The 16,496-nt window shown below is 51.9% G+C and overlaps 2 protein-coding genes across 3 annotated transcripts in view; both read right to left on the bottom strand.

Moving 5' to 3' along the window:
* The window catches only part of RFFL (ring finger and FYVE like domain containing E3 ubiquitin protein ligase), a 29,024-nt gene extending 21,971 nt beyond the window's left edge, over positions 1-7,053 (bottom strand). For both annotated transcript variants that reach the window (XM_027726008.2, XM_027726009.2), the window contains exons 1-2: positions 6,871-7,053; positions 2,989-3,066 (exon numbers count right to left, since the gene is read on the bottom strand). The gene's annotated coding sequence lies outside the window, so the exon portion shown is untranslated. The remainder of the gene's footprint in view (positions 1-2,988; positions 3,067-6,870) is intronic.
* Positions 7,054-9,883: 2,830 nt separating this feature from the next.
* On the bottom strand, positions 9,884-16,496 carry RAD51D (RAD51 paralog D). Its single transcript, XM_027726006.2, has 11 exons — positions 16,132-16,496; positions 15,136-15,244; positions 14,500-14,561; positions 14,228-14,346; positions 13,899-13,980; positions 13,687-13,821; positions 13,166-13,261; positions 12,896-12,986; positions 12,094-12,164; positions 11,081-11,248; positions 9,884-10,421 (listed from the first exon to the last, which is right to left on the bottom strand). Exons 1-11 carry the CDS (start codon positions 16,288-16,290, stop codon positions 10,338-10,340), a joined length of 1,176 nt encoding a protein of 391 aa, XP_027581807.2. The 5' UTR covers positions 16,291-16,496; the 3' UTR covers positions 9,884-10,337.

Here is a 16,496-nt window from a genome sequence, read left to right as displayed (position 1 = left end):
ATAAACTGTTTCCTCCATAATCAAGGACTAAAGCTGATCAGGCAAGTATACAATAGACAGTAATAGTTGATACCCTTTTCTTCACGTTTGCTTTTATTAGGGGAATTTTTAGGAAATTCTACCACATAACACAGATTTAATTTCAAGCCTGCATCTGTTATTCCTGCCAGAGCAATGAAAGCTTTGGCTGGTGTTATTAAGGGCCACATCCAGAAGTAAAACAGCAAGCTCAGGCCTCCAGAACAATGTCTTACCAAGTAACTTTGGCTTTGGGCAGAGCAGCACTGACAGAGAGACAAGGCCTCTTTCCAAGAACAATCATCTTACTTCCCTCAGACAAAGTGAAGCCTTTCATGAACCAGGCTGGGGTTTGGCCTACATTCCCTTGGATGAAAAGGCTTCATTATATGCAGTTGCACACATTGTCTGAAAACGTGGTGATACAAACGGCCTTTAACGCAGCGAGAGGGGGACAAACCAGAACGGTGAAACTGTGTGAGAGGTGCAGTGTGTCACCTCCAAAATACACACACTGTAAACCTTGAAAGAGGTTTTCACCCACAGACTTCAGAGATGGGATCAGCACCATTCAGGACCATCAGACACAGCCATTTGCAGACCGAAGATGTCCCTGAAGGCAGGCACAGGCGCATAAAAAAACACTGCAAGTATTTCGTATTTAAGGGTGTTATTTTACCATACACAAGTAGTCATTTACTGGTGCTTTGAATTCCAACTGCACTCTCTGTGCACACCTTGTAGGCACTGCAAGTCACCCCTGAAGCCCAGCAGAGAGCTGAACAACATATTTCAATTCTTTTCAGGAATTCCTTCCTTCACTCGCAATGACATTCCTGACTTCAGTACTTCCATGGCAAAAACCTGTCTGTGATTGTCTTCAAGTCAGAGAAGCAGGTAATATGAAGTATAAAAAACCAGCAGGAATAGAGAGAAACAGTTTGTCAAAAAGGAGGCTGAGGTGCTGGGCTTTATTTTTATTAAATACCTGCTTCAGTTCCCTCTTGTTTCTCTTCTGCATAAGACACAGGATCTTATTCCTCCTACCCCAGGGCCCTTTGCACAGCGACAGCGAGGTCTGACTAAGCTGCCAAGGATCCCCTGCAACAACTGATAAGCCTTTCCATCCCAGGAACAGAAGGGATGAATTATGCAAGGTATCAGCCTCTGACTGGCAGAAACCTGTGCCCTGAGCTCCCAGAGCATGAATCACTCCCTGCATAAACACCGGCTTCGATTTCTACTTTTTTGATTATACAGTCAAAGGGGACCTTGAAACCCACACTTTATTTGGAATCCGAAAAATAAACTGTTTCCAAACTACTCTGCAATGCTTGTGCAAGGGCCTCAAGACAGGCAGGGATTTGGGCAGCTGTGCCACCAGCCACAGAAGCTGCATTTTAGAACTCGCCCTTCTCTGGAACAATTGGAACTTTCTCCAGGCCCAAGTCTGCACACAGAGCTCAGTGTTTCCCTGCAAGCACACAACAGCTTCATTATTGTTTAACTACCAAAAACCAGCTCCAACAATCTATCAAGCTTGACATTTTATCCCTCTCTGCTGCTAGCCCACAGTCCTGGGCATATATAGGATTCAATAAGAAAAGTTATTTTGTTAATCTAAACAGAGAAACATTTCCCTTCTTTTAACCGTTAATTCACCATTTTTAAAACCTGTTCCTCCTCCAGATTAACAGATCCAAGTGTTTACAAAGAAATCCATTCCACCAGATGAACCAAAGCTACTTTTCAAGATATGTATAAAACAAATTCAAAGGCAATCCCATGGAGCAGGAATTCCTCAGTGCCTCAGAGCAGCAGTACCACCTGTGGTTCCAGCCCAGCCACGATTATTTTAACACCAAACTAGAGCAGGACATTAACTTGCTGCTCATCACCCTCCGTGCCCAGGAATGGCACTGCTGGGCAGTTTCCCAAATAACCATGGCCTAGGGAACACCAACACATCCATGGAAAGAAACTTATCAGCACATGATGCAACCTGGTGGAGAGTGTCCTCAAACACAGCACTGGGGAAACTCCTCACCTGAGTGACTCCACCAGCCCCAGGCTCGGGGTGAAGGACACGAGGGAGCCACGCACAGATGCCAACAGTCCTTTCTCTCTGAGCAAGGCATTCTGACATCAGCAAAAAGTGGTGTCACATCCAGTTTCAGTCTGGACTTCCACGGGTTTCTGGCTCACTTGGGGAAAAGCCAAAGCAATAAAAGCTCGTGCACACACCGAGTGGTGTGGGGACTCAGCGGTGCCACTTGTGACACTGCAATTTGAAATCATCCATGTGCAAATACACAATGTGATGCCCAAAGGAACTATCCTTTTTGCAACAGAGGTTACTATGACACAAGCTACTCCCAAAGGAGAGTATTTTAAATTTGCCTGTTTAAAATCTCACTTAACATCAGCCTAAACGAAAAGATTCAAAGCATGTGCTGCTTAAGTGTATTCCTATAAGCACATCCCACAGCCTTCTGAATTTAAATAAAAATGTGGCAGCATTAAAAAAAGCTGATGTTACATTAATATTTTAGTCTCCACTGAAATAAAATGTGGGAATTCCTATTCCAAGACTGTTTGGCAGAGGAGCCAGAGGGCATTAAGAGAAAAAAGCCTGATAAATATTTTGGAGTAAAGTGAAAACCTCAAGAGCAATTAATGGGAAGAATTTGTAAATTTTACAGACACTGAGAAGAATAAACAGCACCTCAGAAAACAACAGTTCTTTTTAAAGAAATTCCCTTACGGGAACATAAATTTAACAAGCCAAAAGGCCTTTCAGAGGTTAGAACGAGCCCCCTCAGTTCTGGGGAAACTGGCTGAGAAAGAAGGGGAAAACCAATATACAAAATGTGAACTCTTGATCTGACAGTCACACTCTTGGTTTCTTAAGGAAAGTGATAACTTTTCAACCTTGCTGAAGACTGAATAATTGGCTTTGGAGGCACATACCATCAGGGGGTTAGAAGCCTTGGCATGCAGAGGAGTCCTGGTCCTGACATCAGCTCAGCAGTGTTGGGATTCTCCCACCTGTGAAACAGAGATGACACTTATTCCCCTGTGAAGCATTTCCATTTCCATCAGAGCCAGCTGATGGAAGTTCACACTGCTAATTTCTGGCTTCTGGTAATGACAGTTAAAGGGGAGGAAAACAGGCTTGATATGGGGAGCCACAGGCAGGTGCTATTGAGGCTAATGACTGGAATTAGGGGAGCAGGAGCCAGGCCGGGGTGAGGCCGTGGAAGTGCAGAGCACAAAGCACAGGCAAGGAACAGCAGCACAGCCCTCACTGGCTGCACCACTGCCCCCAGAGTTCAACCCAGACTCAAGCAACCAGCCCAGCCCAGCCTGACAGCAACACCCAGGTAATTTAAAGCCAGGCTATGCTTGTAGTCAGAGCTCAGACCAGAGAGCAGTACTGAGTTCCCTCAGTTTGACTGCCAGGCACCCACAGGTCCTCTTTTCCCTGCTCAGCAGCAGGTCACACACAGTTGTGTCCAAAAAAGGGACGTGAACACACACTTATCTGCATCTCATTATCCTCCTGCCTGCAACATGTTTATTAAGCACCAAGTACTTGGCTCAAGGTACTTCCTGATTTTCTTATCTTTGGATCAAGCTCTGTATCCCTCAGGACTGGTCAGGGGGTTTAGAGAAGAGTTGGAGGTGGGTGATCTTTAAGGTCCCTTCCAGCTCAATCCATTCAGAGATTCTATAACTTACATACCTGTGAAAACACATTCTTTCTCTCAGGGCCAGGAAAGCAGCCTAACAGTAATGAAGCACAATTTTTTCCTGCATGTATCACATGAAACCAACACACCCCAGGTGAGGAGAGCATTTTACCTGGCTAGACTTGAGGACACAAAGCTGCAGTCCTGGGTCAGACACAGCCTGCCCAGCTCCACTGCCCCCTCAACAAGCCAGAGCCAGGTACAGATACAGGAACACCAGAGCAGACCCTGGAAATCTGCTTCCACTCTTCCACCAGGCTCAAAGTCCAAAGCACAGGTTTAATGACCCTTTATAGACAGAACTAGGAGGTCAGCTCAAATCATGCCCCAGCCTGACTGAAGAGTTTACAATCTCAGCTGTTATTAACAACAAGCCATGGTAGGAAGTTGCACAACAGCAAGTGAAAATTACACGATTCAACAAACAAACAAGCAAACAAAACAACACAAACCCACACTGAAGTCAACCACAATAAAGAGAAAACTGAAGACCTGAAGAAAAGAAGGCAGATTTCAGTCAGAAACACAACTAGTGAGCACCAACCCCCCCTAAAAAATCATCTATATTATTCCTTGCAGAGTATTGCATTCAGGTCTCATTTTAGGAGCCCAATCACATGTACCTGCCAATGAGAAAGACTGAAAGCCAGCCTACATTTCCTACTCTACAATTAAACACAATACTTAAATGATGGCTTTAAAACTAACCCAATTCAGCAAAACCTTGAGCAATTAAGCATTAAGCCATGAACACCACTGTCAAAAGCAATCAGCTTTTCATTAAAAGTTCAGTTGCTACAGCTGAGTGGATCTGCAGATACAGGTGGACACGGGTAACTCTGCTCCAGGATTCCCAGCACCAGAGAGAACTGCCCAGAATGGGAAACACAACAGCCCAAGGTGATTGTGTGGTTTCATTAAACCTAACTGTGCCACCAAAAGCAATTATGATTACAAAGAATGACTACAAGACCCCCCCCTCCCCATCACTGTGGACACATGTGTTAAGGACATTCAGTATTGGATGAGTGGAGATAGGGAAATCCAAGGATCTGGAATTTGTAACAGACATTTAAAGCTCACAGCTTTCTGCTCCACTCCTCAGCTCTGGAAAAACAAGCTCACAGTGAAAAGACAAAGGGTTAAAACTCTTTGTTTATGTAATCATATATATGCCTAAATGATCATTTATCTTAAAATGTGAGCTTCGGAGTTTTGAAACGCAACCCACTACAGTGTGAACACAATGAAATGCCAACTTGTAATGCACCTGTCATTCCACATCCTGATGGCATGGAGAGCTAGCAAAGCCTTTTTGTAGATCCATTAAGTGCTCTACCAATTCCATAACCAGGTTAGAAAGAACAGAAAACTACCACGAGTCCCTCCACTGCTGTGAAACAGTTCTCCAGACCCAAGACCACGTCCTGTGCTCCCCACGGAGGACTCGCTGCGTGTCAGAGAACAGGAAGTGAGCTCAAACGAAACAGAAATAAACTCCTCCTGCCTCACCCAACTAAACATTACCCTGGGGACAGCTTAATCAAAGAGCCATAAAACTAACCCACTGCTATCTGCCCTCAGTGTTATACTTGGCTCTACAGTACCTAAGTACACCTGGCTGTGCTTGCAGTGTCTGAAAACACGAGAAACTCTGGAGTGCAGCTGGTTATTTATCACACTGTCCATCCTCAGCCTTTTTGTCAAGTCCCTGGTGTGAGGAGGCTCAGACAGGACCATGTGCGTGTTCTCACTGCAGAGCTGACCTTTATTAACCTGCACTCACTGAAACACTGGTAAGAAACCGATGGGAGGATGAGTCAATACTTTCCCCACAGGAAACACCTTGACCTGCTTACAGGAACAAACTGCTCTGAAGGACGCTCGAGTACTTTTATTTTCTGAACTCCTTTTGCTCTCTGTGGCAAAGGAAGGGCTTGCTCGGCTTTCACTTTGCTGTACCACCCCCAGCTTTGAGCAAAAAGTGAGCAGAGAAGAAAATAACTTGGGTCCTTGACACCAAATTACACCTTAGACATGCTAAGATGCAAAGAGACAACAATTTACACAAAGAGCTTTACAGAAGGCTGGTGCTTAACCAGAATTCCTCAGCTCTCATAACGATTTGAGCAGAACAACCTACTAAACACCTCTTGGTGTGCCCTTGGGAGCACAACTCAGAAAGGGGATGAGTTGCTCAATGCCACTTTTTAAACAAGAAAAAAGAGGCTGCACCAGAGTCCCACTCGCCTTCATTAGGGAAACCCTGGAAGCGCTCCCTGTGAGGGAGCCCCTTTACCCCATCTCCCCAAAACTAAACCCAGGTGCTACAACCTTTCCCCAAAACTAAACCCACGTGCTGCAGCCTCTCCCTGCCCCACTCACCTGTCCAGGCTTGAGCATCCTCATTCCCCCTGCCCCATGTCCCCCCAGCTTGCCAACAGCCCAATCCAGAGCCATTCCCTCACCCCACAGCCCCTGGATAACCCCCAGGAGCAACTCCACTGCCTCATGGCCCTTTGCCCTGTGCACCCTCCCTACCCTGACAGCCCCCCCCGCCCCACAGCCCCAAACCCTGACAATCCTCCACTGCCCCACAGACCCAAACCCTGGCAGCTCCCCCAACCTTCACACACATATTCCCCCCCCAAACCCTGGCAGCCCCTCCAAACTTTCACACACATATTCCCCCCCCCAAACCCCGGCAGCTCCCCCAACCTTCATACATATAATCCCCCCCAAACCCTGGCAGCTCCCCCAACCTTCACACACATATTTCCCCCCCCAAACCCTGGCAGCTCCCCCAGACCTTCATACATATAATCCCCCCCAAACCCTGGCAGCCCCCTCAAACCCTCACACACCTACACACACGCTGGCAGCCCCCTCACTGCCCCACTACCCCCCACACCCCCAAACCTTGGCAGCCTCCCCAAACCCCAACCCCCAGATCATGGCAGTCATCTCAAAGCCTCACACAAACACACACAAACACAAACACAAACACACACACACACACACACCAAACCTGACAGCCCCTCACCGCCCCACATACCCCCCACCCCCCCCCCAAACACCGGCAGCGCCCCAACCGCCTCACCTGCCTCCCGCAGAGCCGCGTCCCGGGCGGGCGGCAGGCCGGGGCCGGGGCCGGGCCGGGGCAGGCCGGGCCTGGGGCAGACAGTTCCGATCCCAATCCCGATCCCGATCCCGGTGCCGGTCCCTGCGCTCGGCGGCGGCGGCGCTATGGCAACTGCCCGCGGGGCCGGGCGGGCGGAGCGGCCGCCATGGGCCGGGCGGGGCAGCACCGCCCCTGGCGGCCCAGAGGACTCGGCGGCGCCCCCCGCCGGCCGGGAGGGCAGCGCGCGGCGCGGCGGCTCCGGGGGCCGCGTGTTCGAGACCCGGGCGGGACACGTGGGAAAAGGAGGGGACACTGCGGGGGTCTCCTGTGTTTCGGGGGTGTCCCTGCGGCGCGCACGGGGCTTGACCGCGTTGCACGGGAAGTGGATGTATACCGACATCACAGAATCAATCGGGTTGGAAAAGACCATCAAGTCCAACCTATGATCCAACACCACCTTGTCAACCAGAACATGGCACTGAGTGCCACGTCTGTCCTTAAACACAAAGGTGACTCCACCACCTCCCTGGGCAGCCCATCCCAATGTCTTATTATGCTTCCTGAGAAGAAATTCCTCCTAATGTCCAACCTGAACCTCTCCTGTTGCAGGCTGAGACCATGTCCTCTCATCCTGAGGATACACCCATACAGAGACAGCCAGATAGACAGAGACGTGTACACAGACACAAATATGCACACAGTACCTATAAACACACACTTATATGCGTGTTTTATACATATCAAAGGCAAATAAGCCCTTAGTGCCAAAAGGCACCCCTGCTTCTTGGGGTGAGAGGAGCCCTGTCTGCCCTGGATGGGTTTCATTGCCCTGCTCCAAGCCTTTCCAGTGCTTCTCCAGCTGTTTTAAGCAAGGGGAAGAGGCAGGAAGTGGGGACAGCCCGAGCTCTGCCTTACAGAGCTGCAGAAGTGCCTGTCTGAGCATGGAGGAGAAAGGCTGAATTAGGATATTGAGGTCAGGAACTCTTTTTGGCCTGATTTTACTATGCAAATTTAGGGCAAATGAGCTTGAGTAAGAAGTCAGGTTTTTCCAGATCAGGTAATAGATTGCCATAACCTGAGCCCTTCTGGTGTCCCCACACCAAGCAATAACCAGCACCCACAGCAGCAACGCAGCCAGAAATTCAGGACATCCCTGTGACCTCGGCAGCACAGGGAGAGGAGGAGCTGCCACACGAAACTCAGCCAGGCCTCATCTCTCACCGTCCTCCCCCACCTATCCAGCTGTTTCCCAAGAGGGCATAAAACTCCCACAGCTGCAATTAGCTGATTGCTGAGAAGAGAAAATCCCCCCTGGTCATGACTATGCCTATGAAAGCTGGGATGGGAAGCTTTGGAGGAGCCCAGACTTCACATCCTCACCTTTCCAGACAGGCTGGCCATGTCCCTGTTGAATCACCACCCCGTGACTCCCCAGTGACTGAGTGCAAGAGCAGACTTTCTTCTGCCATGTCTCAGGGGTCACAGGAAAGATGCACACTGGGCACATGGCTGGTCTCATGCTGAGCCTGGTGAGGGTTCAAAGTAGGTTGTTCCTTTTCTCACCCCCCTGCTAGTTAGGGGAAAGAAACATCCAGAAAGCCCTCTTCATTCAAATACAACCCAAGAGGTTTCTATTTGGCTCTTCTCTGCTTCACACTCCCCACCCTGGGAGCTTTGCTTCCCCTAAATAACCACAGACAGAGAGATAAAATAGTAGCACAGAGTTTTGGTTGAAATTTGCATGCACCAGCTCTTTATTCACAGCTCCAAGAGATTTATTCACAGCTCCAAGAGATGCACCAAGCTAAATTTCTGCTTGTAAGGACCAGCCACATCAGCACAGGAAAACCATCCTCCAGCCAGGCTGCAATCCCTGGGGCCAAACCTCCCCTCCTGGGCTTGGAAAGCCCAGAAACACAAATAAATACACGACTTTAAAAAGTTTTCAGTAAAAATTATGTATTTAATGGCTCAGCTCCTGTTGCTTTGGCACGTTCCCCTGCTCAGCAGGACCTGCTGGGATCATGGCCTTTCCCACGGCCATGCACACGGAGCTGCAGTGGCTGGGTGGCCACGATGGAGGAGGTGGGACCTGCCCCCTAAACCACAGCCCTGGGAGCACCAAGAGCTGAGTTTCACAGAAAACACAACTCTGACAGATGTTTCAAACAAAAATCCACGCTGAGACCTGGTGCTGCCTCTTGGGAAACCAAAATGTGTGTTCACATATCCCTTTCAACTGCCCCTTCCCCACAGCAGCTATTTGCTCAGGAATACAGGGCTGTACACTGTTAATGTCCACTCTGGAAACACAAATTCTGGCTAAATCAAACTCCTCTTTGCCCAGTACAGCCCTAGAAGGCTCCAGGAGCTGTGCTGCTGTGTTATTAGTTTAATGAGCATGCCTTGAATTAGTTCCAGCCCCCAAATTCAGCATCAGCAGCCTTGAAGTACAACCATGGCTCAGCTCACCTGCCAGGGAGGTCTCTTATTATGCAGAGGATGAGGGTGTCTGAGACATCTGGGATCACATCTCAGCCTCCTGTCTCCTCCCCAGCACCACATAACTGCCCAGGAGGTCACCCAGAGCAGGCAAGAGCAGCTGGAAAACGCTGGAGAGGAAGGAGAGATTATTTCAAACATCACCACATGCAACTGAAGAGATCCTTGAGCATCAGGCAGGGCCAGCTGGTGTCAGCCAGGACTCATCAGCCCCAGCTGATCCAGACCAGAACTTCTATCAGTTATCAGCAAGTCTTTATGCAGCACAGCATTGCCTCAAAAACACCAGCAGCTCCCCACAAGGCCTGGTGTTACTCTGGGGAGAAGGTCAGAGCAAGCACTTGATTATGTCCCTGCTCATCAGCAGCCTCTCCCATCTCAGTCTGTCCCACTCCAGCCTGTCCCAACCCAGTCCTGCTGAGGACTAACCCTCAATATTTTAATTAAGTTCCCAGCAGTCACCTTTAATTGAATTCCAGCTCTAAACAACCACAGTGTGCAACAGCTTTTTCCTTTTATTTCTGAACCAAGACCACTGTGAGCTGCCCAAGGACGATCAGAGCTCCAGGTCCAGAGGGCAGCGAGTCATGGGGGGAACAAAACCACCACAGGGAGTCATGGGTTTGTGCAGGGACAAGCCAGCTGGTCCCCAGCCAACACCTGAGGACAGGGCTGGCTCTGCAGGGTGAAGACAAGCCTGCAGCAGAGGACAGGAGCTGGCTGTTGTGCTGCCCACACGGCCCAGCCACTGCAGGCAGCGCCTGCTGAGCACGGAGATCTCTGGGGAACCCCACGCTCAGTTTCTCCCCCCAGGCTGAAGAACAAGAGGTTCTTCATGTTGGTCCAGGGCTGCAGGACCCTCAGAGTGGGTCTGTAAAACCTTCAGTGTGCTTGCCTGCTTTTGTGCAGCTCTCTTGGACCTTGACGTTTGCTTTTCCATCACATCAGAGCCCCTGTGTGGGTGTCACAGGGCTCGGCTCTGGCATATCACCATTCCCAATGTCCAGCTCCACCTGTAACCCTGTTGGCTGCAAGGAGAAACAGAAAGAAGCTTAACCTCACACTGCTGGGACTCTAGATCACTCCACCACCTGCCCCAGAGCCAGAAATCCTCAGTTATATCCCCCTGAGGATTTCTTTCTGCTGGTGCCCCCGTTTTAACTTGGTCTGATGAACCCAGAGATACAAATAGACAATGCAATTTAGCAAAGAAAGAACATATTGCTCTGAGGCATCCCCAGACACACCATTATTTAGCACATCCAGGATGGATTTCACTGCCCAGCACACCACCACATCCAAACCCATTTGGATCAGGCAGCAGAGGAGGCTTGGAGCTGGGAGACTTAGGCAATGCTGCCTGTGCAAAGGCAGGAGTCAAGCCAAAGTCCCCTCTGCAGGTATAGGAGCCATCTCCATGGGACCCACACACCACCAGGAGAGCGAGACAAGCATGAGGAACACAGTGACCTGCACTGGAAGTGGTGCCACTCATTTAACCTGCCTACAAATACAAGCTCAGGCTGTTGGGACGCTCCTCTCTTCCACAGTGTACAGGCAGGCTGCAGGAGCTCCTCTCCCACCACCATGGCTCACCCAGTGAGGCTGGATCCTGCCTGACCCTCTGCTCCAAAGTCAGGGCCGAGTCCCATAGCTGCTCCTCCGTTCCCAGCCCAGGGAGCCTCACCTGGCGGGGTGACTTTGCCAGGGCAGCCACACGCCGTGTCGTGCCTTTGTCCCAGGAGGCTTCTTTGCTCTCCAGCAGCACCCGAGTGCTGGGCACGAAGCTCCAGGAGCGGCCAAGGGCTGGCTTCAGTGGGCCAGTGCTGCTGTCCCTTGTCACCTGGTTGGTCACCTGCAGCACAAACAGGCTTATCAGTGCCCGGGAAAAGCAGTGCCACTCGGTGCAATGAAACACTGGAGATCACGGCCAGTCTGAGCCTTCCTTCTTGGCACAGCTGTGCCATCCCCTCTAAACACAGCCCAGACAAGTGGCCCAGACAGGTACTCGGGTAGGAGCTCGCTTGGATCTGCAAGCTGCATCACTCCTGGTGCTGAAGCCACCCAGAGGGTTTAACTTGGAGCCTCCAAGTGTCCTTCCAGGCACCTCCTTGTCGCTTTATCAGAACGAAGGGCAGGACTTTCTTGGTGCCTTCCAGTGCCAGGCTCAGCAGACCACCACTCTCTGTTGTGGCCTTCCCAGTTCAGACACATAAATTATGGTCCCAGTAACCTGTCTGGCTGCATTGGCAAATGCAATTGCTTGGCCAAGAGCTGGGGAAACTGGAGCAGGGCCCCTTCCAGTCCCCAGCTCCCTTAGGATGATGCAATGCCCTGCAGCTCCTCCAAGGTAATTAAGAGGTTACCCAGGAGGCTGGCCAGCCCCTTAAATGAACAGTGTTATATCAAAAATAAACACAAACAACCTTTCAATCTCCCTGCCTTGCTCAAAGCAGAGAATGCCATGTTGGCTGAGCACAGCAATAGCAGGAGCCAGCAAACCAGCCCTGGTCTTGCTCCACAGTCACTGAAATAAGACATCTGTGGGCTGCAGAGACACAGGGAGCAGAGCACTGTGGGGTACAAACCTCTTGCTCCTGCTTAGCTGGGAGTGGGCTGCCCTCTCCCAGGGGCTCCAAAGCCTCTCCATGGCTCAGGGCACACACCAACACACGAAGGACAAAGCGCAGCAACACTCACCACAACAGCAAGGCTGAACTCCCTGGCCAGTGTCTTCAGCTCCCTGGACAGCTGCATCATGATGGCCAGACCTGGAGGAGGACAAAGCACTTGGGTGTTTGGGGATTGACCTACAAAGTGGGACCCACATCTAGATTTGCATGAGCACTGGATTTAGTGCCAGTGCTGGTGTTCATGGACATCTTCACCAGACCAATCCCCCTCCTTTTCTGTCTTAGAAGCCCCAAGGCCAAAAAAACCCTACGAAAGCACCAGGAGCTCAGACAAAGCTGGCCAGGTTGATTTAGCAGGTACAGGACCCATCTCTCCAGCTCACAGTTTCATTTCCTACACTTGTGGCTGTGAGGGGACTCCCTGTGGTAGCATTAGTTGCCATCCAGGTGCGCAAGTCCCTCTGGAAGGTGTTTAAGGGGCCTCCTTGGCATCCTCACTTCTGATTTAAAGTCCCTTCTGGCAGAAGGAGCCTCTGGGGAGCTCTGCAAACTGTGCCAGCAACTGTGATGTATCTGTGACACTGCAAGTAGAGGTTTTAACATACAGACAAACAGTTCAGTGCCTCCCCTGTCCCCTGGACAGGTTTCAAACCACTGCCATGATCCACGGCCACAACCAGTTTGAGTGTTTGCTGACAACACTGCCAACTGACTCCCCCTTTATCCAGTCCCAAAGATGGGAGCGGTCACATCCCCATCCAACCTGTCCCAGCCCCACCTCCAGGCACAGCACACCTGGGAGGAAGATGCTCTTCAGGACAAGCAGAGAGCTCTGCAGCCTCCTGGCACACCCTAAGGACACAGCTCACCCTCTGACTGCCTGCCACCCAGCAGTGGGTAAATCACAGCCGACACCGAGTCGATCACCACGATCTTGAGAGGCCCCGTGGAGCTCATGACCTGAAAAGAGGGACCATGTGCAATGTGGAGTTGCAAATCCAGCAGCCTGGGAGGTTGTGAGCTGCACAGAGGCTCAAATGCACCCAGGACGAGGTGATCTGGAGCCACTTGCCAGGCACACCCTGCAGCCCTCCCTGCAGCTCTGGGGAGGGGAGAGGGGCCCAGACCCCCCCTCGTACCTGCTGGGAGAGGCGATCCCGCAGCTCCTGCAAGGCACTCAGCATTTCATAGACATCGAACACACGGGCCACCTGGATCCGCTGCAGAGCCTCCAGCTGTGGCACAGAGTGGCATCACCCACAGCCTCACCCCCTCCAGGACCTGCCATATTCCCTCTGCCCCAGCTGCCACCAGCTCTTTACATTCACACCACGACACAGAGCACTTATTCATTTGCCTCCACCCCACGAACACCATTGTCCCTATTCCACTGATGGAAGAAGTAACCTGGATTGAGCTCAGGGAGCAAAAGTATGTGCAACTACAGCAAGTCCTCCCCTTCTCCCAAGGTAAACAACAAAGAGCAGTGTCTGTCCTGAGCACGGCACCCACTGGGCCATGGGAGGAAGAGTCTGGACCCAAAAAAGTCCATGAGGACAAAGGCAGAGCTGGGCAGACAAACCGCCCCTGGGGGTTGTCTGCAGGCAAGAGCAAAGGCAGTTTTAGTGCAAACAGAGGGACCAGCTCCAGGGGAACTTGCCTGCTCTTCCTCATCCTCTGTCTGTGCTTGCAGCATCTGGTAGAGACGGGAGGCAATGAAACCCCCCGTGGAGTCGAGAAACAGGACGTGCTGCTTGAGGCTGAGAGACACACTGGCTGCAATGCCCAGACACACCTGGAGGGACAGGGACATGTCAGCCAGGCATCATCTTCACCCCACCTGTCCTCTCCCCGCTCCTCCATCCCACTCACCTGCGTCTTCCCACTGCCCGGTGCTCCCATGAGCTCCGTCACTTCCCCCGTGTACAGCCCAGAGTCCAGCAGCTGGTCCAGGCTACGGGTTGAACACAAGGGGGGATTATCAACACCCCTTCAGCCAGAATGGCAGGGGCATCAGGAAGCAGCAGTGCCCAGACACTTGTCCCTAGAGTCCCCTTCCCAAACGCAGACAAGTCCCTGGGCATGGCATGGACACCACCAACCCTGCTCAGGGCATCACCACACTGAAACTCAAAGTCTGTGCTGGCAACCAGGGCCTTGTGCAGCAAGTCCAGCCCTGGGCAGATGGGTGATGTACCCACCTTGGGTTCCCAGTGGGCAGGATGGCCGTGGAGCTCTTGAGCTCCTCGTACAGGTCTGCTCCGTTGGCAGGGAAGGCAGAGAACTGGGCCAGGAGCACACGTCTCACTGCAACCAGCGCCTGGGGGACAGAGAGGTGTCTGGAAACAGGACTGAGCAAGTTCAGGGCCAGCACCTGCTGCAGAAGATTCCCCCAGACAAGGCCATCCAAGCCATGAGGGGATCAGCTCTGAGATCCCTGATTAATGTACCAGGACTTAGGAGTCCTCTTTACCTTGTAAGACAGGGAACACTTCTGGGCAACATCCTCCAGGTCCGACGACACAAAGTCCACCACTGCAAACAACATGAGGGACAAGAGTTTGGAAGCCAAACCTGGTCAGACCACGAACACTGGAAGTGTCTGTGTCCTCTGCCAAGACTGCAAGTGGAGGAGCAGGATATCCCACATTTGAGTTTTTTCTCTGAGATGGCCCCGTCACCCATCACAAAACAGTTTCTTGCAAAACAGATCAGGGAGAGCAGCTGGTAAAAATTCTCCCTGTTTTGCTCAAGAGGTGCCCAGCACCACCTTTTGCTTCCCCTCTAAGGGCAGGAGGTGCCCAGGGTGCAGCGTGGGAGGAACTTGGGCTTTTGTCAGAGGGAAAACTGCACAAATCCTCCCAAAATACCTTTGAAAAGCCATAATAGATCAGCCTTCAAAAAGCTTTTGCAGAGATCTCTACTTTGTCCTTACACTCTCCTGAATCATTATATCCACCCAGGGGGACCCAGAAGACATTCAGCAAGGAGGACACGGAGGGATATTCCACCAACAGCACCCTTCCAGGACGTGAGATGATGTGGGCACACCAAATGTGCAGTTTGGTGTGCCCTCTCCCAACCCGAGGCCCCGATGCCACCCCATTACCTGTCCTGATGCCATTCGCCCTGAGCAGCTGGATCATCTCTTCGGTGAGACCAGGGCAGAGCCCAGCCCGCAGGACCACCATGTCCACAGCCACGGGGGCAGGAGAGACCTGCGGAGGAGAGTGGATTTCATGGAATCATTAAGGTTGGAAAAGACATCTAAGATTATCAAGTCCAACACTGAGCCATGTGCTGCCCTGGACGGTGCCTGCCTCTGGAGCTGGGGAGAAGCCGCCCAGGCTGTGTCTGGGACGGGTGGTTACGGTGGGTGTTTAGGGTCCTTTTAGGGTCAAGCATCCCCAAATCTCGCACGGGAGCATCGCCGCGGCTGAGCCAGCGGCTCCTGCTCGGGGAGGGCACAGCGGGCGGGGGGAGCCCCATCCCCGGACAGGGGTATCCTCCCCATCGCCATCCCCATCCCTCTCCAGCAGAGCCCCTCGATGAGTGTCCCACCCTCCCGCCCCGCGCACCCCGAATCCCCGCAGGGGGTATCCCTGCCCTGCCCTGCCCGCTCCCTTCCTGCTTCCTGCCGCCGGCGGAAGGGCCGGGACGGTTCCTGTGCCCGCTCCCACCTCTCCCAACCCGCTCGGGGTTCCCTCACCCGGCTCCTCCGCCTGGGTCAGCGGAGCCCGGGGTCCTACAGTCAAATCATTCCGGGATTCTGTGATTTTCCGAGGGCTGGGTCTGGCCAGGCTCACCAGCCAGTGATGCAGGGTGGAAAATGAAGGAGCACGGAGGGCGGGGGGTCTTCACAGCCCTGCGGGTGTGGGGAGCCGTGTGCCCTTCCCTGGCTGCCCGGGGCTTGAATTTCACCTGGAAAAGCCTTTTTTTTTCTTTTTTTTTTTTTTTTTTAAATTATTATTATTTTTTCTTTCCCATCCGAGGCCTGAAGAGGGCTCCCGGCACTCACTGCTGAGCCTGCCCTGCTCACCCTGCACTCTCAGCTCTGCCCTGAGCATGAGCGGCATCAAACATTTAATTTTGTTACTCAGTTTACCTGCAGTACCTGCTGTGCTGCTGCTTCTGACAATGAATTATTATTCTGGCTGACGTGAGAAAGGCTGTGCTGTATCCCAGGAGTACTGAAATGAAGCCAGACGAGCCATCCCTGGTACCTAAAGCCACATGGGAATGAGTTTCTGGTGTGTTGATCCATGTGAATCCTAGAAAAGCCACTGGACTGAGTCTATCCAAGGCAGGAATGGCCTCTTGCACCTTCCACAGCTGCTGTCCTTGTGCCTTGGAAATACCCCTGCAGTGGTGAAGGTGTGTGAGCTGCCCTTGATGCAGTGCCTGCAGCTGCAGTGCAGGTGATGTGCTGTGAAGGAATTTCCAAATTCCTTTGGAATCACCTCCTGCCTG

This window comes from Pipra filicauda, unplaced genomic scaffold (assembly GCF_003945595.2).
Source record: "Pipra filicauda isolate LSUMZ 115617 unplaced genomic scaffold, ASM394559v2 scaffold71_size5581439_pilon, whole genome shotgun sequence".
Lineage (NCBI taxonomy): Eukaryota > Metazoa > Chordata > Aves > Passeriformes > Pipridae > Pipra > Pipra filicauda.
This window is presented reverse-complemented; position numbering and strand designations above follow the sequence as displayed.